The 22,018-nt window shown below is 43.5% G+C and overlaps 2 protein-coding genes across 4 annotated transcripts in view; one reads left to right on the top strand and one right to left on the bottom strand.

Moving 5' to 3' along the window:
* The first annotated feature begins 205 nt into the window (after positions 1–205).
* TOE1 (target of EGR1, exonuclease) lies at positions 206–5,274 on the top strand. Of its 2 annotated transcripts, none has more exons than XM_074832167.1 (7): positions 206–341; positions 413–453; positions 633–729; positions 933–1,067; positions 1,408–1,667; positions 3,058–3,229; positions 4,325–5,274. In XM_074832167.1, exons 1-7 carry the CDS (start codon positions 231–233, stop codon positions 5,123–5,125), a joined length of 1,617 nt encoding a protein of 538 aa, XP_074688268.1. In that variant the 5' UTR covers positions 206–230; the 3' UTR covers positions 5,126–5,274. The 2 variants fall into 2 exon arrangements, with proteins under 2 accessions (XP_074688268.1, XP_074688267.1); XM_074832166.1 differs by having other exon boundaries at positions 909–1,067.
* A 1,066-nt stretch (positions 5,275–6,340) lies between these two features.
* Positions 6,341–22,018, bottom strand: part of TESK2 (testis associated actin remodelling kinase 2) — an 82,674-nt gene continuing 66,996 nt past the window's right edge. For both annotated transcript variants that reach the window (XM_074832165.1, XM_074832164.1), the window contains 6 exons: positions 21,868–21,950; positions 19,823–19,898; positions 18,110–18,193; positions 16,924–17,010; positions 13,394–13,529; positions 6,341–11,207 (listed from right to left, as the gene is read on the bottom strand). In XM_074832165.1, coding sequence (XP_074688266.1) covers positions 10,195–11,207; positions 13,394–13,529; positions 16,924–17,010; positions 18,110–18,193; positions 19,823–19,898; positions 21,868–21,950 — 1,479 coding nt within the window. In that variant the 3' untranslated portion in view covers positions 6,341–10,194. The remainder of the gene's footprint in view (positions 11,208–13,393; positions 13,530–16,923; positions 17,011–18,109; positions 18,194–19,822; positions 19,899–21,867; positions 21,951–22,018) is intronic.

The following is a 22,018-nucleotide window of genomic DNA, read 5'->3' as shown; positions in this document are numbered from 1 at the left end:
ACGGGCTGCCCGACGTAAACGCCTGTTTACTTAGAAACGAAATTTCGAGGGAAAAGAGGTTTTCGAGAAGGAGGAAAAAAACCCATTGACGGATGATAGGCACTAGACCGCCCACGCAGTCAGGCAGCGCGGGGCGCGGGGCCGGGCAGCGTGACCGGCGGGAGCGGGCAGGCGCTGGGCAGCCGGGTCGGTGGAGGCCGCGGGAGCGGCGCGGGGCGGCGGCGGCGGCCATGGCGCGGTGGCGGGTGCCGGTGGTGGACGTGCAGAGCGATAACTTCACGGAGCTGTGGCCCTCCATGGTGCTGGCGCTGCGCACCGCCACCTTCATCGCCGTGGACACGGTGAGGCGAGGCGGGGCGGGGGGCGGGGGCCGGGGGCGCGGCCGGGCCCGCTGACGGGTGTCTCCCCGCAGGAGCTGAGCGGCCTCGGCGCCAGGAAGTCGCTGCTGAGCCCGTGAGTGCCCCGGTCGTGCGGGAAAAGGGGGGGCGGTTGTCGCTCCGCCGGACTTACCGGCTGTGGTTGCTGGGAGGCGCGTCCTTCTGGTACCTGTTGCCGGGTTTCCATCCCCCTGCGGGGGGCCGGTGGGACGGGCCGGGGCAGGAGCCGTCAGCTCCCGTTCTCCTGCCGCCCAGGTGCATCGAGGAGCGGTACAAGGCCGTCTGCAGCGCGGCCAGAACCCGCGCCGTCCTGTCCCTGGGCGTCGCCTGTTTCAAGCAGCTCCCGGAGAAGGTAGGTGCGCGGGCCGTGGCACGGCCCTTGGCTCTCGTTCCCGCCTTCCGAGGGAGCAGCAGGCACCGGGACTCCGCTGGGAGACGGGACTCAACCCCCCCCGTGCTCCGTGGAGTTGCCCCTGGCTCCCCGTGACAGGTATCCATCCCTGTATTGCTTTGCACGGTCTCCTCCTGCAGTCCGAGAACACGTATCTCTGCCAGATCTACAACCTGACGCTGCTCTGCATGGAGGATTATGTCGTCGAGCCCCAGTCAGTGCAGTTCCTGGTGCAGCACGGGTTTGATTTCAACAAGCAGTACGCCCAGGGGATTCCTTACCACAAGGGTAATGACAAGGTACAAAACGACTCTCTTCAGCCACCTCGGCTTGCTCTGCTCCTGGCTTCTGGGGAGGTTGCTGGCTTCCCCCGGTCCCAGCATCTTCCGCCCACAGCTGCTGAGTGGAGCTAGGCTCGCACTGGGGTCTCCAGCATGGCGTTATCCCTTTCACCTCCCTGCTGTTTTATATGCAGGCTGTCGCTTGTTGCAGTTACTTTTCAAAGTATTTGGGCCTCTGTTTGGTCAGAACAAGTCATAACTGTAGGCAGTATCCTGCTACAAGCAGGCTCTGAGGACTTTCCCAGGGCGATGGCAAGTCAAGGTGCCAAGGCTCGTTGACTAATCCTTCTTCTTGCAGGGCAATGAGAACCAGAACCAAAGCGTTCGGACTTTTTTTCTGGAGCTTATACGAGCGAAGAAGCCTCTCATTCTCCATAACGGCCTCATCGATCTGGTCTTCCTGTACCAGTGCTTCTATGCTCACCTCCCAGACAGCCTCGGCACCTTCACCGCTGACCTCTCAGAAATGTTTCCAGCAGGAATATATGACACCAAATATGCTTCAGAGTTTGAGACTCGCTTTGTAGCATCCTACTTGGAGTATGCTTACAAGAAGTGGTGAGCGGCACTCTGGTATTTAAAGCTTATGGGAGAAAAAGCAAAGGGAGCCTTGGTGTGTTTTTCCAGGCAAGGGGGCTGGGTCTTTGTATTATCCCAATGAGTGAAGAAAAGCGCTTTTCAGGTAACTCTGCCCCATGCTCTTCCCATTTCTAGGACTGGTGCTGAGTGCAGAAGGGTACGTTTTGTAATACAGCTCATCTGTTCAGTGGGCAGCTGCTAAAAGAGGATTTCTGTCTTCTGCTGTCAGCAGTTTTGACCACAGAGTGACCTGATCTAACTGAAAACTAATTGAATTAGTGCGTGGTCCTGGTCCAGCAGTGCCATGGGGCCGTGGCAGGAACACACGCAGAAGAGAGACCCTTAAAACTCGGCTAGAGAGCAAACAAAAACAGGGCTGTGCCTGCAGGGTCTACTAGTTACAGCTTGTGAGGGATGGCACAGTTAAGGGGCGGGTGCTCGCTGCACCTCCTGACACCGACCAGCTCTGTCACACATCCTGCATGTGACACTCACATGCAGCCAGCTACGACCCATCACATTCCTTCCAAGCGAAGGTTGTGCTCTTGTTCCAGAACGTGTGTCTGTGTCTACTTCACATGTCAGTCTGGCCCCTCATTCTGCACTCTCCACACAATCTAAACGAGCCCCTGGCAGTGATACAGCCCCTTGAATCTCCATTAAACTGAAGTCACCCTCTGTGCGGAGGAGAAATAGTATTTTTAGTGGCTGTTTTATATCAGGAAATTCCACATTGACAGGTCTGAAAACATTCAAGATGGCTGTTCTCAAACATGAGAAGGCTTTGTTTTGACAATATAAAAATACTTTTTAAACTGACCTTTTAAATGTTTTAACCCACAATTCTAGTTACGTGGAGCCTTCCAAAGGGTTTGGGCCTTTTAACCAGCTCTTGGAACAAAACAGTTCTTTTTTATGAGATGGAAAATGTTTCCTTGTTGTCTACGTTGCCCAGGTTTGACCTGTCTGGGCAGTGGCTGCTGGATGCTCTACAAGATACTGCATTTTGGGACGTTTTTTCTTTGTCCATTAACATTATAGAGACTAACACATATCTTAGAGACCTTAATATTTAAAATCAAACTATGTGTCCTCTTCTCCCATAGCTTCACTGGAGGCACTGTTGTCTTGCCTGTATGTCAGCATAAGAGAAACAGACCTTTAAAAAAGCATGGAAGCAACTACTTACTAAAGCTGGTCTCCTGGGACTGAGTTTCTTTCTAGCAAGGTGTCGAGCTGGGGCTAGAGCTCAAGAGCAGGAAACTAGTAGAGTTGAGACTTGGAGGAGAGCAGCGTGTTTGCCCCAGCTCCCCACTGTGGTACCTTCGGTGAGTTAACGACAGTAGCTGTGTACTCTTGTTTGTTCCAGCAAGCGAGAGAACTGCAAGCTAAAGGACTCCAGCGGCCAGCACCTCACCGTTGAGTTCTGCAACTACCCTGCCAACATGTCCCGTTACATTGACTATCGCCACTGCTCTCTGGAAGAAGAAAGCCACAACATGGGAGGGGGCAATAATGTGCCTGTCTGTGAGAAGTTTTCGGTAAGTAACATGAATCCCTGTGTCCTTCCTGGCCCCATGGAAAAAGCCATGTGTGGGCAGAGTAGGAAGTGGTAGGAAAGCACCTGGGAACTTCCCCTTGCTTGCTTCACAGTACAAGGAAGATTTTCAAGCTTCAGGTGGCTCATGACAGCAAGGGCAATAGCATGCTCCGTTTGGAAGTGGTGAATTCCACAGGCTACGTGAGACATGAAGATTCAGAAAGGGGTTATATGGCCCTGAATAGTGGGATGGTGCAAGTTACAGTGCACCACTGCTGTCTTGGGAGGGCTGTAAGTTCTAAATTAGTTTGGCTTGTCCTCTGAGCAAGAAATGCCACCTCCCCCATATCTTGATTAGATATAAAAAAAATGTTACCTGTCCGCAGCTTCTGGCACTGTAGCACACTGTGATCCACAGCATCTCGAGTCCTGGTGCTGCTACAGCAGTAAACAAAGAGGCCATCTGATCAGATCATAACTGGTTTGAGATGCTTCAGGGAGAAAAGGAGCTCTTCCAGATGTTGCATCTTACTGTCACAGAACAACATAGCTTGGGGAAATCTCTGGAAGTTTCTCATCCAACCACCAACTCAGTGTTGCTCAGAGCCTTGTTTGGTGAATTTTGAGATTACAGAACCCCTCCAGACACCTGTTCCAGTATGCTTCACCACTCATTGTGAAAAGTGTTTCCCTATATATCTAGTCAGAATTTCCCCTGTCATTACATCACCTTTCCCTGTGCTCCCCTCAGAGGGGTTTAGCTCCATGTGCTCTATAACCTCTACTTTAGGTACCTGCAGACAGCAACTAGACATCCCCATCCCCTTAGTCTCATCTGCTCCAGGTAGAACCAACGCACCGTCCTTGCCCTCTCCTCAGACATGGTGTGCTGCCTCTTGACCGCTCCCTGCTGCACTCACTGCAGTTTGGCAGTGCCTTTCCTGTGTGCTGTGGGGCCGTAACTGGACACAGTGCTCCCCATACAGCCTCGCAGGCCCTCAGTAGAGGGGAATAATTAGCTCTGCTCCATGTTATGGTGACAGGCCGCTCTAACCGGGAGGCTGGTGGCTACAGATGTCTCTCTCTCTCTCCCTAGGCCTATGGCTGGTGTCCAAAAGGGATGAAGTGTCCACAGTCTCATAACATTGACCTCATAATTGATGAGGACGACAGGCTTTGGGAGGAGAAACGGAAGAAACGGAAACACAAGTGGAAGCGTCGGAAGAACACAGAGGAGCCTGCAAAAGCATTCGGAGAGGAAAGCTCAGGGAAAGAAATGGAGCTAACTCAGAATGGAGAGGATGGACCACCACGAAAACAGAGCTGCTATGAGCCTGCAGCTGCTACGGAGCTGGCAGAGATCACACCCAACAGTGAGGGCAGGCCACTGGAGGAGAACTCCACGGACATGGAACCAGAGGTCAGCTCAGACACCAGCACACAACGGGAAGAGGATCTGGGGAGCACTGAAGGAACTGCTGCCCAGGTAGCAGCTGCTGTGAGCCCTTCTGCCAAGGGAAATGCCTCTGCCAGTGACCACGTGGAGGGGAGGTCAGAGGTTCCTCCAGGGGTGGGCTCAGTCCATCACCCAGACATCCCCGAGACTGAAGCAGCACATGCTACAGAAAAGGAAAAGGAAACCCATGGTACACCTTCACAGGGGGGCACACACCGAGCTGGCTTTGATGCATTCATGACTGGCTATATTATGGCTTATGTCTGGATGCTCAAGAAAGGAAAAAACACTGACACCGGTGCAGGGCCTTGGTTGCCAGACTGCCATAATAAACTGTACCTCAGTGGGAAATCAGTGCCACTTCAAATAGTGAAGAGCTTGTTTTCTAAGTCTTCCAAAGCTCATAGCCAGAAGATGAAATTGGCCTGGGCCAGTGCCTAGAGCTAGAGGACTCCTCACTGAACTGGGCGTTTTCCCCCCCCCTTAAATTTTGATGTTCTTTATTCCATCAAGAACTGACCAGAGTGGAGCAAGTTTCTCATTCTTATTTTTGTTTTAACTTCTGACTGATTAAATTGCTCTCAACTGGAGTTCTCTCTGTTGTTCCTTCACAGCATGCTGGGCTGTAAAGGCAGGGGTGAGGCTGGAGAAGGGGGAAGAAAAATGCACCTCTCCAACCTTTTCAAAAGGAGCGTGTGCTAAAGGTCAAAGTCTACCTACAAAAACACATCTGAAAGCTCCAAGCTGTTGACCCATAGAACCAGCTTGACAGGAAATGCTATAAACAGTCACTGGAGGAAGATGTAATGCTTCTGCCAGACACCAGATGAAAGCAGGCTAGCTCTTCAGGCAAAACGTACATTTTTATGAATGTTTACTCAAGTGTTACTGCTTTCAGTCACTGCTGGTAGGGTAACTCCCTCTAACCCTCATAATTATTTCCTGTCTTTCTAAGGAAGTCAGGAAGGAAAAAAAAGTGTTGTCTTTTTTTTAAAAAAAAAAAGAGACACTGACCATGGTTGGTTTGGAACACACAGCTGGGAGAGCTATCCCACTTCATTGTTGTACTTTACCATAATCTTGGTTACAGCACACATAGACGAGACCTTTGCTCCTACAGGAGAGAGGGGAAAGAGAAAGCTTCCCCCATATGGCCCAGGTGATTCTAGTGCAAGGTAACTGCATGCAGAACCAAGCCACAGCAGGTCTTCAAACTTCTAAGCAAGGGGAGATGCAGTGGGACTTAAAGCCAGATGTGGTCCTCTTAAACTACACTGCTTCCTGTGCTGCTGAAGCTGTTCTGTAGGGCTAGAACTGAGCAGCCACAACAGCAAGCTCCCTGCAGGCCAAGTGCTATCAAAAGCCATCTTGTCTTGTAGGTCACAAGCTACTGCCTACTCTTCAGAGCGCTATAAGGCAGAGCAGAAAAAAAAAAGTCCTTGAGTCTCACAGATTTAATAGTATAACACTTCAGTAAGAAAGATGCAGGAGATAATCAACACTGAATAAGCGTGACAGTCCTCCCTGTTCATAATTCAGCACCGAGTAATAGTGAATACAATCTAAAGCCAGGTACTAATGTCACCCATAGCTTAAGTAAGCATTTGAGCCAGCTTTTTTAACCTAGAGTTGCCCTTTTAATCACAAGACCCAGGCCTTGATTTTATTTTTATTTTGAAAGCAAGTTGGGAAAGTTTACAAAACCGACCAAGAAAAAATTATGAAAATATTTAACTGGATTCATCTTTGGTTACTTCTTATTGCAGTTCCAATAAAACATACACCATTTCTATAGTTCAAAAAAAGTCAGAAGGTCAATCAACATAAAAACAAGACGTGCTTTCTTTACATATTCATAAATATCCACAATATTAGAAAAGTTGTTTTGCAAAGATTTTTTTCTGGCAGTGTTAACTTACTATTATACACAGGCTACAAACTTCTTCCTAAGCCTTTAATTACAAGTTGAGCTATTTACAGACTGCAAAATATTAAGACGTAAAACTCCTTCATAAATACGAAAATAGATCATCTCGCAAAGATCTTTATACTTAATCAAATATCTGGCTGCCCCTCCTCCCCAAAAAAAGGTTATTTGTTTTGCATAGAAATGTAGTGACATGCAATATAAACAATAGCATTAAGTGCAAACAGGAATTATTCAAGTGTCTTTAGTTGTACTGGCAAAAATTACCAATGTTCTGTTACACATAATACATCAATGCCTCTCCAACAAGTATAAGTCTACTATAGCCCCTTGTCTGCACTGCTTCTGAGGGGCAGCAATTCACATGCATCCTCTTAGTTGCATTTTATCAACCTGCAACCACGACAAAAATAGCTTATAACAGACGTTTAAATGAATTCAACATAGAAAGATTTAAAGTGAATTTAAAACATCTTTGATCTCTTCAGGGAACTTAGCAATGTGTAGAAAGTGTTTTAAAAGAGCAAGAACTGCTCCTGTAAGAAAGTCAAAAATCATCATAAAATCCAATCACAATAAAACTTTGCTCATCGCTATAAAACAAGGAGTTTGCTGACCACATGTTCGTATTCGTGTTCATCGGTAGCTATCAGAAAATGGCCCCCTGTAGAAAAGCACCCTCAGGTAGGCAGAAAACCTAGGAGTAGTTACTAGGTGCAACCTAGGTTCGGCTTTACATTACCAAAGGGATGAGACGCAGTGAGTGCCAACTGCATCCAGACCCTTGGAAACACTGGGTTTTAGCAAGCACTTTGCTATTTTTGAATGGCCTTTTACTCCAGTTTCATACACATGCCTCTCTTCCCCTGCAGACCAAGAATGCAGGAAAAGCCTGAGCCGCTATTCCTTGGCGTTTCTGACATCTCCACCTTGGGATAAGGAGCTAGAAAAGTTGCTAGATGTGCCCTATGCATGTCAGCTGGTTGTGCTTAGAGTGGACATCTAATAAAATTTTAGCCATGCTGTTTCAGGGCAGGGAAACATTTTAGAAGACAGCGTTGTAAAAAGACAGATGAGGTCACTGTGATGGGTGCCACAGAGGTACCCCAAGCCTGACCGCACAGGCTTTGCAGTCAGTGTCAGAGGGGGCAACAGGCTTCATGAGGTGTCAGCGATGACAACCAGGGCTAATGCAAGCCACAGAGCAGCCAGAGGCGTGCTCCACCTGTAGGATGCTGGACAACTTCATCACAGCCTGAGGATCCAGAAGTAAACTATTCCTTATTATTGCTTGTTTGTCTGAAGTCATAAACCTAAATGCATCTTGTGACAACAGAAGCTGGTGCTGATGGTTTCCCTCCTGAAAGATTACAATTGTATAAAAGATTAAAAAAAAAAAAAGCAGGCACCAGGCAGCCAACTAGCTGGCAATCGAGTTCTGCTGACTCTTCCCCTGTCCTCAAAGGAAATTACACACACACAGTGCCAGCCACACAAGCTGCTCTGCACTCTGCAGACAGCAGCCCTGCAAACAGGATACACAAGACAGACTACTCTACAGATCAGCACCTTCAAGAGGCAGAGAGGTGTGGGCCAAAAGGGGTGATCTTGGTAAGGATAAGCATTTTCTCTTTCAAACTGCTAACAGCTGCCTAATCTGGCATGGACTGTGCTAAGTAACTCAGTGACACCTGGCTTCTCATTTAATTCTTCTCAGCCACTGCAAAGGGGTAACTGCTGCTCAGGTTAACACACACTTCACATGAGGAAGTCGTAACTCACAGAATAGTTACCTACACCTCTGGAGAGATAAGCATCTCAACCAAGAAAGAACTAAGGCTTTCTCCTTCATCTTTCTTTGAGATAGGAAAAGAGTAGGAATAATCTTTCTTCCATCAGAAACTAGCTTACATTTTCCATCCTTACAAGAGAGCAGGAAGAGTGTTAACAGGCTACCTGGGTGAAATTTCAGACTCCACTGCATCACCATCTGCTCAGCAGGCATGCAGTGCACACCTCAGTTCGGAATGATAACAGAGTTAAAAAAATTTAAAAAAATCTTTTAAAATCCCATGTTGGGACAATGATAGTGGGAAATGGCAGGATGTTGCACAAATGTCATTATAGAACAAGCTTTCCCATACATTGCATCCCAGAGTGGGGATCTCTAGTGCTGGTTCCAGCAAGCAGCATTAAAGCTTATGCCACTGCTTCTTTCACATGTACCTGCTGGTGGAGGGAGGGAAGGAAAAAAAAAAAGAAAAGATCATCTTATTCAGTGACAGGAGAAGCCAGTGAAGACAACAGCTTCTTTCTGTAGAAGAAAAAAAAAGTTAATTTGGGACAAGCTAGTTTTCTTCAGTTTGACAATTCAAAGCCCCTCTGTGAGTCTACTGTCTATCCTCTCCAAGAGCACCTGTGTGGCTGCAACAGTGCTGGCAGCCTCCCCAAGCAGGGGACTCCTGTCCTCTATCAAGCAGTCTGGTTTCAAATAAGGTGCCATCATTACTGCAGTGATATCAATGAGATGGGATGTTGTACCAGAGAGGGAGGTGAATGTGACCCTTCTAGCTTAGTAGTACTAGTCAACTGTGATGTAGATACTGTATTTAACTAACTATTCTGCAGAAACAGATCACAATCTTCGTTCAGCTCTTCAGAGAGAAGAGCCCCCACCCCCCAGAAGCTCAGTACAACTGGTACTTTCACTGGCAGTTTTTTCAGAAGCCCAGAAACAACAATGCCTGGAATATGGCTCTCCTCTTGTGCCATGGACAAATCTTCCTCCACATTCAGGCTAAGGTACGTGAAGAGCTGTGCAGGGAGGAGAGCAGTGCTTACCACATCCTGCTTCCCTGCACTGATGTATTACACATCATTACCAAATCCCAAGGGAAAATGAAACTCCAGGGAACAGATTCTTCTTCTTGTTAATTGCAAAGTACTTGTCATGTGACTCAGCCTGCAGATTGCCACCAGCATGAGGGGTTTTGTTTTTGCTGCTTTTGAAAGAGCTTGTTTAATGCTGCAACAGCATTCACAGCAGCTCTGGGACCAGAGAGCATTCCTATCTGCTCAACATTGTTCTGAAAGATCCCTGTGCCTGTTTCTAAAACAGAGGCTCCCACTCATGCGCACTGCTGCAGAATGTTAATGCAAAATCTGTACTGGTTTAGAGCAGCGGGTCAGTCAGAGGAAGAGGGAAAACCTAAGGGTCACTCTTTCTACCCAACATGGAGCTTAAGGCCTTGAAATGCTCCATGCTGGAATCCAGGTCAAACTGTTTACACAAAGTGCCTGCTCTGGCTGCTGCCTCTTGGAAGGACTGTGAGGCCCACATGGCCCTTCTGGCTGGAGTACTTCCCCCTCCTAATGCAAATCAGGGAAGGGAATAAGCACAGTTTGAAATAAAGTTAAAATAATCAGTCTCTCCAGATGCTGTCTGCAGCTATCTGTTTGACAGCCAGTTTCTACCATCTGCTGAGTCTCTTTTGAATATGAAGCCCAGCACTACAGAAAAACAGAGTTTAAGCGACTGGGAACAACTGTTCCCTCAAGGACACATTCAGTTTGAGCCCTCTCTTCATATGTCACAAGTTGACTGTGTGCTGCCACTTGCTGAGATGTTGGAGGTGGTCTGAGACAAGGGGGCAGGACTGTCCCCATCCTGCTCCCTGAAGGGCCATGACTCTCTCTTCAGCTCAGTAGAAGGACTAACACTGAACAGAGGCTTTGGAGACTCTAGCAGAGTATTTTTCAGTATGTCATCTTCCACCTCCATTTCTTCAGAAGGGAGACAACCTGCAAACACTTGTGAGGAGCCATGTCCCTCAGAGTTCACTGAATTCTCAGCTGGGAGCTTTTTGTAAGGTAGCGGCTCAGGCTGGGCCAGCACTAATGGTTGATTACATGATGGATCTCTACACGTGTTCTCAACAGGGCAAAACCCATTCTCCTCCTGGGCCACTGGCCCATCTGAACAGTCCATATCCTCTTCTTGTCCTGGTACAGGAAGAAATTCTGGCCTGTGAGGCTTGGCTTGAAAGGGGGGAATCTCTGACACACCATATTTACTGCTACTCAGGAGTTTTTGCCGAACCTCTGCACCTAGCTGGGTTGGGTCACACCTGCTGACAGTTGAGGACAGTCCCCCAAACAGGCCATATTCCTTGTGCGGCAATTCAGGAGAGAGCGGAAGTGATCTGCATCTCCTCCCAGGAAGAAGGGAAAACTCTTGCCAGTCTGTGCTATACGCCTGCCGGAACTGGGACTGGCTGGCTCTCAGGCCTCCACCTGCCTCTGGAGAATGCAAGTCAAACACCAGGGAAATCACAGACTTGCTTGGCATGTCAAAGAATTTGATCTTCCCCCCCTTGAGGTCCTCCCGGGCACTGAAGGGATTAACTTTCCGGCCTAACCCTTTGTTTGGTGTATAGTAGGGGTCCTGCACATTTATCTTCCTGGAAGGCTTGCGGGAAAAGATATCCGACTGGCTGCGTGACAACCAGATATTCCGACGTGGACGGGGTGACTTGGGTGGGATCTTATCATCCAGGGAACTCAAACGTTTTACTCCAGGTCCTTTCTCAATTGACCCTGAGTAGAAGAAAAGAAATACTCTTAGGTTAAAGGAGCTATATACCTGCATGTCTGCTCACTCACAGAGCCTTCACGACAACTGTAAAGAAAAAGCTGCATTTCTGATGTTCCAAAGTATCTTCCATAAGCACGTGTCTGCTTGTTCCTTACAAGTTCCTGCACAAACACAAGTACACTGTTCTCTTCTCCTCAGTGTATTACTGGTTTCAAATGTGGAGATTCAGCAGCCCTGTCCACAGGACCTTTTAAATGTAAGGCAGTCAAAACTACATTTAAAATATTCTCTCCTCTTTACTCATGCCTCAGGCTTATTAAGTTATCTTGAAGACTTGAGGAAATGCAAGTTCAGTTAATACCATCTTACTTCTCTAGGCACTGAAACTGGACTGCTTCTTTATCATTTCATGATCAAATTTGCCACCCACATTACAGGGGATGCTACTTTGGCAAGACAATATTGTCTTCAGAAAAAAACAAAAGGAAAGGAAACTGTACAAAATTTGGTAGGAATGAGGAAGTCTTTCCCTCTTCTATCCAAACCCTGTATTCTAGAGCCCCTTGAAACCTCCCCACTGCCAGTACACTAACACAGCAGAGATGGCACAGGGTGGTCTTGGACCAGAACAATTTGCGCGTTTCTAGATTTATTATCATGGCTTCCAGCAGAGGTGGCCCAAGATCTGTTGATAATACTGACCATAAGAGAGAACAAATGAAAAACATAGTTGCCAAAGGAATTGGGACTTTTTCACCCTGATGGGAAAAGTCTAAGACCGAAATAAATACCCCTCCTGACACCATGAAGAGTTTAAATCATTCCATCCCAGCCTTCGTTCAGTACTTTGTACAATACAAAAACTAAGGATATATGAGACTTTGACCCTAATGAATAGGAGTTAAAAAGTTGTACGTATGCATGTGTGTGTATTTATTTGCACACATATGCACACACACACATAAAAAAATAAAAGCTGTATCACTAGAATAGGATGGGAAAATTGTAGTTGTTTAGGAAAAGGTGCTAACTCCTTGAGTGTTTGGAACATGCATCTGCCACTGGCTCTCAAGGTGCCTCTGAAGAGCTGTCAGGGGAATAACAAATGGATACAAAGAAATATGTCCTTTTGATTATCATTTCCAGAATAATTACATACGGATTTCCACTTTTCCCTTTAAATACTGCCAAAGTTTAGACTACAGTCACTCCGCCTAGGAAAGACTATGCAAGTCAAAGAACAGCATGTAACACTTCTCCAAGAAGATGCAAATCTGACGTACTCCAAAGGGAGAATGCCAGGAAAATGAAAAGAAAAAAGAAAACCAAAACCCCAAACAAGCAAACAGGTTTTCTTTTTAGCTCACTCCTCTTTTAGATGCTTTCCAGGTGTGGGAGAAGTACTACATGCATACACTCCATGGGGTTTGAAATACAGAACTTATTTCAATCTATAACCATATTACAGATAGATAGATATGTATATATATTGTGTATTTATATATACACAATATGAAAAACTATTTTTACTGTACTCTGAGTTTCCAATGCCAGAAGTTTACTAACATAAAAGATACCCAAGTCAAAATATGCCCCAGCCTACAGGAACTGCTTGCAGTTTGCTCCCCACACCAGGTGGCACTAGACAGCTTTAGAGAAAGCCCTTCAAGGCCAGCATTCCCAAGCAAATCTGGGATTCATCTTTTTCCTAGTCTTTCAGGGTACTTCTAGGTATTTTATAATACTCTTGCATCTTCTCTGTTCTTCCTCCTGAAGGAATTTAAGGAGGAAGGAAGGAATTTAATCTAAGTGTTACGTGTAGCATATACCAAAGAAATTATGTATGTGCATTAAGTATGGCAGGGACAAAGCAAAAGTTGATGGATTTTCACATACTATTAGGAACTTACAAAACCACTCTCAAATGAACTCTAAATTTCCCCTCAAGAGCTTGTGGGCAGAATCTTTTGAGGCACTTTAAGAAACAGTTAGCTGGTTTTTTTCCCTGAAGGACACTGCAGTGCAAAGTATACAGCATTGTTCCAGAATAATTTTCAGGCTTTGAGTAAAATCATTCATAAACTATAAATAACAGCATATACAGCTGAAATCCCAGTCTTCAAAATATGAAGCATTGTATCCTCTTGCTATTAGCCTGCAGCAATGTTTGTACAATACAGGCACTTACCTTTGGGTTTTCTTTCACTGTTGTCAAGGTTCAAAAACTTTCTCTCTCTCTCCGAGTCTTCATTTCTCAGGCGGTTTAAAATCTCCTCCAGTGTTTTGACAATATCAGCAAATGAAGGACGCAACTTTGGATCCATCTGTGAATGCACACAAATCAAATCAGCTCATGTGGGTTTGTTCGTGCTATTCTACACAGTGGACAGAGGGACAGTCTGAAGGAACTGAGGAAATTCAAGACCGTTTTAAGAAGCGTGTTGTCATTGCAAAAAATTGAAGTAAAGCAAAGGAAAAGTAGTATACCTCTCACATTTAATTATCAAGTTGTAAACATTCTATGAAGAGGATGCATTTTAAATTGAAAAGGTAGGAAGCTCTTAGATTCAGGGCTTGCGAGGCGGGGTTGGTTTGTTTTAAACAGCTTTCACAGTTCAGGGATTTCTTTCTGGACTCCATTTATCAGTCAGAGATTATATATCAATGCTATTTCAAAACGTGCCTGAAGCAATAAGGATTAAACAGAGCAAGTTGGCTATGTCATTAAGTCTGTAATTCTTCCATCATCTCATTGTGGCTTTGATTAAAACACACATAAATGGCAAGTTTAAAATGTTGTATCTTTCCATCTGTTAATTAGCCTTACTAGTGGGTATACTGGTCTGTCTTGTAAGAAAGCAAGATTGGTTATATAACTTGACAAAATACTACAACAGAAAAAATCCATCTTTGCCCATTCAGTTTGTACTTATCAGTATGTATTTATTCAGCCTAGTAGAAATGGATCTCTAAACAAAGTCCAACACTAAAATTGTACTAGAGGGCAAGCAGCTTAATTTAAGTAGTAACTTAGAAGGCATTTCATCATTTTGAACATTGACCCTGTATATATGTTACAGGTTTTACTACTGTAGGTAGCAATGTCTAATTCAGCAGCTGAAAATTAACCTCATTACACTATTAAAAAAGATTCCACTTGACCCGATTCCTGTTTCCAGCCCTCTAAAGGCTTTTTCAAAGTGGACAAGCCCAGACAGATCTCACCTCTAGTACAAAGGGAACAGTGGTGCTTTGTACGCAACAAACCCTAAAGACCTCCCTAATTCTGCCTTGCAGGTCCTATGAGATGGATCTTTCTGAAGAGAACTGGTATGAGCAGCAATGCCAGAACACCTTCTAACAACACAGGGTAAAGGGCTAAAAATTCATATGTACAGTAATAAAAAACAAACAAATCACACCCGAAGAGCTCAATTTCCAGGAATTTCCTAGCACAGCAAAACATCTTTTTCTGCTTTCCCCATTTCACTGAAAGTGTAGAGCTGGGGCAACACCAAAGCACACACTCTGTACTCTGACAAATTTACTAATTTGGGAAGTTTAGGGAGCTGTTACAAGCTACAGGAAGTAAAAAGAGCCCTCTGGCTATTTCAATTTGTGGTAGGTAAGATCCAGGACAAGAGCAGCAATGGAAAAGTGACCGAGAGATTCCATCCCTGAGCAGTCCAGATTCTGCTCAAATGGAATAGGAAGTTCTTCCTCAAGGCAGCAGTTGCCCACAGCTCAGCTCGTGCTGGTAAGCTTTTTGCACGATTGGACCTGTTAACATTTGTAAGTATTTGCACAAGTAGACTTACAGTTGTTGGAGCAGACTTATAGTTGTTGGGGATCCTTAAATTTTAGGCTTCCTTGCATGTACTACTTTAAAAAAACACTTTATAACAGCAAATTAAATATATTTTATTCCACTACTCATACATGTAAGTTTTTACTGGTTTTCTTAGGTTGCCCTAAAACATGTTTCCTGGCTGTAGAAAACCCCAGGGCTTTGCAGATTAGTTCAGCTAATCAGCTGAGCTATACAGTTTATACTGTTTGTTGACCTATTAAATAGTAAAAAGCTATTTAAACGTCCTTGTCTACGAACAAATTATCACACAGATCACCTATTACTGAAGCACAGACTGCTTAGGAAGATGTAAGAAAGCCTTACCTGTTCACCACCTTTTTCCTTCTACTAGGGAAGTGAATTACACCATGCCCAACACTGAAATTAGCATGTGAATGGCTTGATCACAAGACAGTAATTTCCACTTTCAGTTCAGGGAAGGGACATTTATTATACAGGAAGCAGCATTTTGACGATAATCAGCAGGAGAAAAACCTTTTTCTCTGAACACACCAAATTCTTATATCAGTCACTTCCCCTTTCTTCATGAGTAGTTTTACTGTGAATTTTACCTGTGCTGAAAAATAGCTTTGTATCACGCACCATGTGTTTGGATGCAGTATGATTTCTGGAGTCTACAGGTGATAGTTGAGATTTCCAAAGTCAAATCCTACCTTTAACCAAACCCTTTAGTGCTTGCATAATCAAAACACTTCATAAGCATGAGTCAGATGTACCACTCTCCTGGTGAAGCAAGCTCCACTATACTAAGGTGAAATCAGAGGAGTGAAGTAGCTTGTCCAGAGTAAGTTCCACAAGCATTTTTAGAATTAAATTACGCTATCTTGTGTCAAGAGTGGCAGTCACCCTCAGCTGGTCACATCCTCACCTTTATACTGCTTTCCCCTTCAGCATGTGCATTTGTGCTACTACAAAGTAAAGAGAGAGTTGACCAAGAGCATGGAGAGATGAGACTTCTTACAAACAACTCACTTGGATACAGTGCTGGCATTGGCTCCAGCATGGCCTGGTTGTGGAGTCACGGGCAAAGTTTTGTGCAGTAAAATTTTTGGAAGTTGCCTCAACTTAAGTTGTGCAAACTGGACATGCCCAACTTCAGCTGAATCTGGTGGAAGCTCAGGTTCTCTTACTTCATATAAACCAGTTTACTATAAAGGTACTAGCAACCTCTGTTGCGGTATAACCCACAAAAAAGATCTATTTTCTTGGAATTTTCACAGTGAGGAGTCATGAAGGTATCCAGCACTATTAAAATTTTACTTGAATACTTGGCAGAAAATTTACTCTATACAGCACATTGCCTATAGCCTTACCGATACTAAATCATTTGGGTCCAAGTTTGGTTTTTTGGAACACAGGCTAGGGATTTAGAGGTTTATCCCTTTCCAAAATGTAGCATATAGAAACTTCAGCATAGTTTAGTGCCTGCTCTTGATTTGTTTGTCCCCTCTGTTTGTGAGAACAACTCAGAATTCCTTCTTCACAGCTCAGTAGGTCTGTGCACAATAACAGCTGGATTTTGTCAGCCCGAGGGCCAGCCAGTGTCAATAGCATACAACTGGTTATGATCAGCCTGAACAGCCTGCAAGAAGCTGTTCAGTGTGTCAGACCTGTTTGTTTGGCACTACAGAACACAGAATTGCAAAAACACAAGATACACCTTTTTGCAAGGGAAGGGGAAGGGTTATAAAAACTGCAAGGGACTTTCTGAGTTATCAGAATGTACGCTGCTTTTATAGGTAGGCTCTTCAAGTCTCTTCTGCAAATGCTTTAAGCTCTATCTTCAAAAGCCAGAGGGATTTAGAGAACTCCAGTTTAGGCCTCTCCCCTTCAAGTAAGATACTCACATTACAGCAGTTGAAGGCCAGCTGGAGGAAGTCAGGGGGACAGTCTCCCACCATGTGCTGGAAGGCATCATAATCTAATCCAAAATTCTGTACAAAAAAACCACAGCATAGAGATATAAACAAGGTCTCCTATCTGGCCCAAAGCATCTTCTTTTCAGGGGGTCCCTACATGGAGTTATTGGGAATAACTATGAACACCATCTCTCAGCAGCCACATACAGAGGATTTTGAGAAAACTTCATGCACACTCTGAACTGCAGCATTCCCAACAGGGATTACTTGATACAAGATACCTGTAAGAGAATGAGCTGACTTCAAAGAGCCCATACTTCTTCCTGGACTCAACTCCAATCCATTGCACTTGAAATGCTGCCCGTGTGGGTCTGGAAGCAATATCTTATACTGTGATATTTCACCATGGTGACTTTCACAGTCTGCTATAGAACCAGGGGCTTCACCATGATGAAAATTTATCAATTAAAATGGTTAATTTTTCAGTGGATGGTAGACTGGTAATACAAATTATCCAGTTCCTTAAATGCACTTCTGTAATAATCTGAAAAAGGATCTCTTATTTACTTCAGTTCAAGACCTAAGAAATTTTGCCTTTTCAGAACCAGAGTGGGATAGACAATTTGGAAGACCCCCCCACAGAGGGCCAAAAGCTGTCCTGCAGAAGGGACTCAACCAAAAGGCAACTGAGGAAAGTAAGAAGTATCTCATTTGACTAGTTGATTCTAGCTCAGATCCACAGTGCTTAGCACAGTCTGTACAAAAATAAGGGTGAGCTTATTTTAGCTGCTGCTAACACAGCTCCTGCCCCTTTCACAAGGAGGGGCTGCTTAGTGGATGCAGTATGCCAAAACTGCTCTGTTCTGAATCTGGCAAGAAGTCTACATGAGCTATCACTCTACAAAAGGAAGGTCACTGCAATGCTCTCAATGTTCTGCCAGTTAGGGGCAGAAAGGATTTCCCATGAGGATTGCAGCTGGACAGTCTCTGTGAAAGTGTCTTCAATGGAGCTTCTTACAATAACAGTACAGAAGAACAAAAGCCTTTTACAGGCTATTTTTAATGTAACACCTATTCATCGTATCTTTGGCAGCAGTGCCAGAAGTTCTAAAGGCCAGCCATTATCATGGCATACTTACCACCTCCCACCAATGTTATAAAGATAACCACTTACCTCTGTGCGAGGGAGATAGTCTGGATCTGCCTGTATTCTTGCTATAATCTCACACAGAATTATACCATAGGAGAACACATCCGCCTGAGAGAGAAAAAAAAATAAATAGCCACATGGCTCAGCTATGAATACTCAGCGTTCTTATCTGCCACTGAGTTTCTCCTTACCCCAAATGGTTATCATGAAACAACTAAACCAACACCACAGCCTTACAACACCAAGCAACTGCATTATAGCTAACACTTTCCATGTGAAGAAACACATGCTCACAGTGAAGCATTCTTGTTGCACAAATAGCAATGATAACTTTAAAACTCTTACGCAAAAAAAAAAAAGAAAAAACCACCAAACCACTCTTAAATCAGCAGTGTAAAAAAAAATATTTAAAAAAATCCTTCCTTGCATAAAGAATGGTGAAGTTGCATTTGATGTCTTACAGATGGGAGTAATTAAAAACATAGCCAAAACATGACATGCCTGTATATCACTGTGGTTAGAAAGTTGGGTTTAGAATGCACGTGATCACAGTTTATTCAGAACATTAATGCTGTTTTTAAGAAAAATTACATTTTTCTCTCCTCACAGTTCAGTACCTCTGGAGAAAACAGTGTCTTTCCCAAAGCTTAAGATCTCTAGTAACACTGTATACCAGTATCAATTTCCATTGAAATTTCCATGACGCTTAGTAATCACTTATCTAACTACCCCTGAAATGCACAGTTCCTCAGATTTCCACCCACCTGAATTGATCATGTAATAAAATTTAGGGAAACATGGAATAAAAGTCTACAGAGCAGAAGCTGGCATCCCTCATCCCTTACATATCAGGCAGGCTTATAGGTCACCTTTCATGCTGATGAGTTATGAGACTTTCTTCCTCTTTAGTCTTCCATGCCCTAGGGTTAATGAATAATGTGGCACCATAGTTTTGGGTTCTTTATTATTAATTTGGATCAATTGGAAGTCTTAAAAAAAAAGCTTTGAAATGGTAATTATTACATTCATTACTGAGGTAGCTACTGCTTTCCTGCAAGTTAAAAGTATCACCAATTAAACAGATTATTGACTACTAGCTATAAAAAGTACAGGATGTGGGCTTTATCACAGAAAAGCTGCACTTGCAGGGCTGAAGTACACTATGTTACACATGGGAGAGAAAATCCCATGTAAAGAAGAGCTTGATTGAAAATACTATTTCTAAAACCCAGTGTGATCTGATCCTCCTCTGAAAGAAACATTTTCCAATGCCACAAATCGGAAAACTTAGAAATACTTTTGGAGAATATTTTTATCCAGGTATCTTGAGAATGTTGATTTTTTTTTTTTTTTAACTTAAAATAATTGTACAAGTTTACATACAAACCTTTTATTTCTACCCAGATTTCACTAACATATAGTCAAGGAAGCAACTTTACTACATTTCTCATGAGACTTCGTTAAATTGTGTTAGGTCAACAAGCCATTACCATATTTCTGCATGTGGGGCATTTCAGAATGAAATTAGCATAACAGTGAATTATGCTAAAGGTAATTCTATTTCATCTTATGCCATTAACTATTCAACTCACACACTCCCTTAGTCTGAATGACCTACTGAGTACAGAAATGTCACAAATGAAAACAAAAATTTTAACATTATGGAAATTCTAAATCTTGTATAAAGCTATTGAAGAGAAACATCTGATGAAAGTCCACTTATATCATGTACCTTACCTTTTCATTGTAAGGTTCATCTCTGAGAACTTCTGGTGCCATCCAGAAGGGTGAACCCACCACTGGTAACTTCTCACTATATAGATATGGGATAGATGGGGGAAGGGTGTAGGGGGAGAGAGAGAGAGAGAAGAACCATTAATTAAACACTCAGGCATTGCTACTATCTTTCCAAGTATCTGCAGAAACTTTCACCAGAGGGAAGTCAATGTAAGTGGGTTCCATAACATAACTGTATTTTACACTGGTTTCCTACTGGAGTCACTGGAACATTCAATAGCAGGTGGAGAAGGTGAAAGAAGAAAGCTTCAATAAATTACTCATAATTTACTTCCAGTTTCTAAGTGCCTGACCACTTTTTTTTAAAAAAAATAATTTTATTTTAAGGTCACAGCTGTTCAATAGTTTTGGTTTCCAAACTCTTGGCAGAATTGGCTCCTTCATCTATACATAGTAGGGTTTGTGGACATCAGTTTCGGGCTAGATGTCAAGTTCTCCATTCATGCAGCAAGACATATAGGTATTCATCCCTACATGTATACCAATAAGCAGCTCTAGAAAGTATTCAGCACTGACTGCTTGCAAACTGTGTTTTTAAAAAAAAGTCAAGATAGACCAGAGGAATCCTTTACTAGGGAAAAATTAGAAGTAATCAGAACAGAGACAATTTGAAATATCTGTAATGTTTCCACATGGCTGAATACTGGCACCTTAAGACAGGCCTCCAGCTTGCCACCCAGCTGACCTTGAAGGAATACCTATTTTTTTAAAAAAAAGCCTCTGAAGGCCTCAAAATAGCATGGCTTGTTAGTCAGCAAACTGGAAACAACAAAATTGCATTTGAAAATGGAGGTAAGACTAGATTAAACAAAAATGGTGGCTAAATTAACAATTTTGTTATGTTGTTTGTTTTAGTATCAAGGTACCTGAACTTTAGCTATTACCATACTCTCAGTTTTCAGGGCATCTCAAAACTGGGTATTAAGAGCCACCTTAAGGCACCTGTGGTGCCTCCCTGATTTTGTGATGAGTTTGTACAAATACCGCTGAAGCTTTCAGCACCTTAAAGGGCAGAGATTCCACAGAAGCATAAAAGATACACACTGGCTGTACTTATCAGTAGTTTCAAAATTAAGATGTTCACTTTCTTAAGCTTTTAGATCAGTATTTCATCAACATTAATGCAAGCCTTCAGACCTCCCAAGTATGGTTTTTAGGATATGTGCAGTTTAAAAACAGCGCGTAGCTGAGATCAACTTTTATTGTTTTCTTTGCAGTCAAAAGAGCTGGAAGGCTTTTATTTTACGCAGAAGCGCACACTGAGGAAAATCTGACAGCACATTTCACAGTCAGAATACTCTGAAATACACAAGTCAATATACAGAGAGAACAATGAAATACTTGTCCTTGATCTGCCTAATGGAGGAAAGACAAAAGGGCTATTTCCAATTGTGACAATAGCTTGTGACAGTCTCCTGCGCATTCCTCAAATGAGTTAAGATTATAATTTCATCCTAGGGAGAGCAAAATGGTGAGCCATTGTTAGACAGTAATTTTAATATCTCTTTGTTATAAACCTGGATCTTAACAACCTGGAGATTAAAGAGAATAATACTGGAATGCTGCTGAATATTGTTTGTGAAAATGGCAAGAAGCTGAAGTTGTTTGGAATCAGAGGACATTTATTACAAAATCATCCCAATCCAGAATGCTGGACAGTATTTTTGTGTTTGCTTTGTTGTGGTTTTTTTTAAAACCAAAACTCCCAAGTACCTGCTTAGAAGATCTACTGAAAAGCTTGAGTAAATTCTCTACTCACTGGAGCATTTTTGAAGAATAAATATCACTACTAATTCTATCAATATGGACAGTAATTAAGGCTAGAACATTTTGGTCATCCAGCCTGCAGTTCTAGACTGGAGACTGAAGATATTTTTTCAATTTTCGCATCAGAATGCAATAATGGCCACAGGGATCTGGCTCATTAGAGCTTCTGGCCTGCAATCGCACTGCAATTCTCGCTATATTTTGATTAGTTCACATACCTGTGATCAGGAATTTTCTCTGCTAAACCAAAGTCTCCTACTATTGCTGAGTATCCGTTCTCATCATGTTTTATTAAGCAGTTCTGGAATTTAAAAACAAAAACAGAAAAGTTATTGTCTGGGCATGAAACCCATATACCATTCATTTTAT

Source organism: Strix aluco, chromosome 8 (assembly GCF_031877795.1).
Source record: "Strix aluco isolate bStrAlu1 chromosome 8, bStrAlu1.hap1, whole genome shotgun sequence".
Lineage (NCBI taxonomy): Eukaryota > Metazoa > Chordata > Aves > Strigiformes > Strigidae > Strix > Strix aluco.
This window is presented reverse-complemented; position numbering and strand designations above follow the sequence as displayed.

Excerpts from the sequence above, each read along its gene's own strand:
- TOE1 (XM_074832166.1), top strand. The coding sequence starts at position 231 with ATGGCGCGGTGGCGGGTGCCGGTGGTGGACGTGCAGAGCGATAACTTC. Across the intron at positions 454-632 it reads AGGAAGTCGCTGCTGAGCCC|GTGCATCGAGGAGCGGTACA; the intron begins GTGAGTGCCCCG and ends CCTGCCGCCCAG. Across the intron at positions 1,068-1,407 it reads ACCACAAGGGTAATGACAAG|GGCAATGAGAACCAGAACCA; the intron begins GTACAAAACGAC and ends TTCTTCTTGCAG.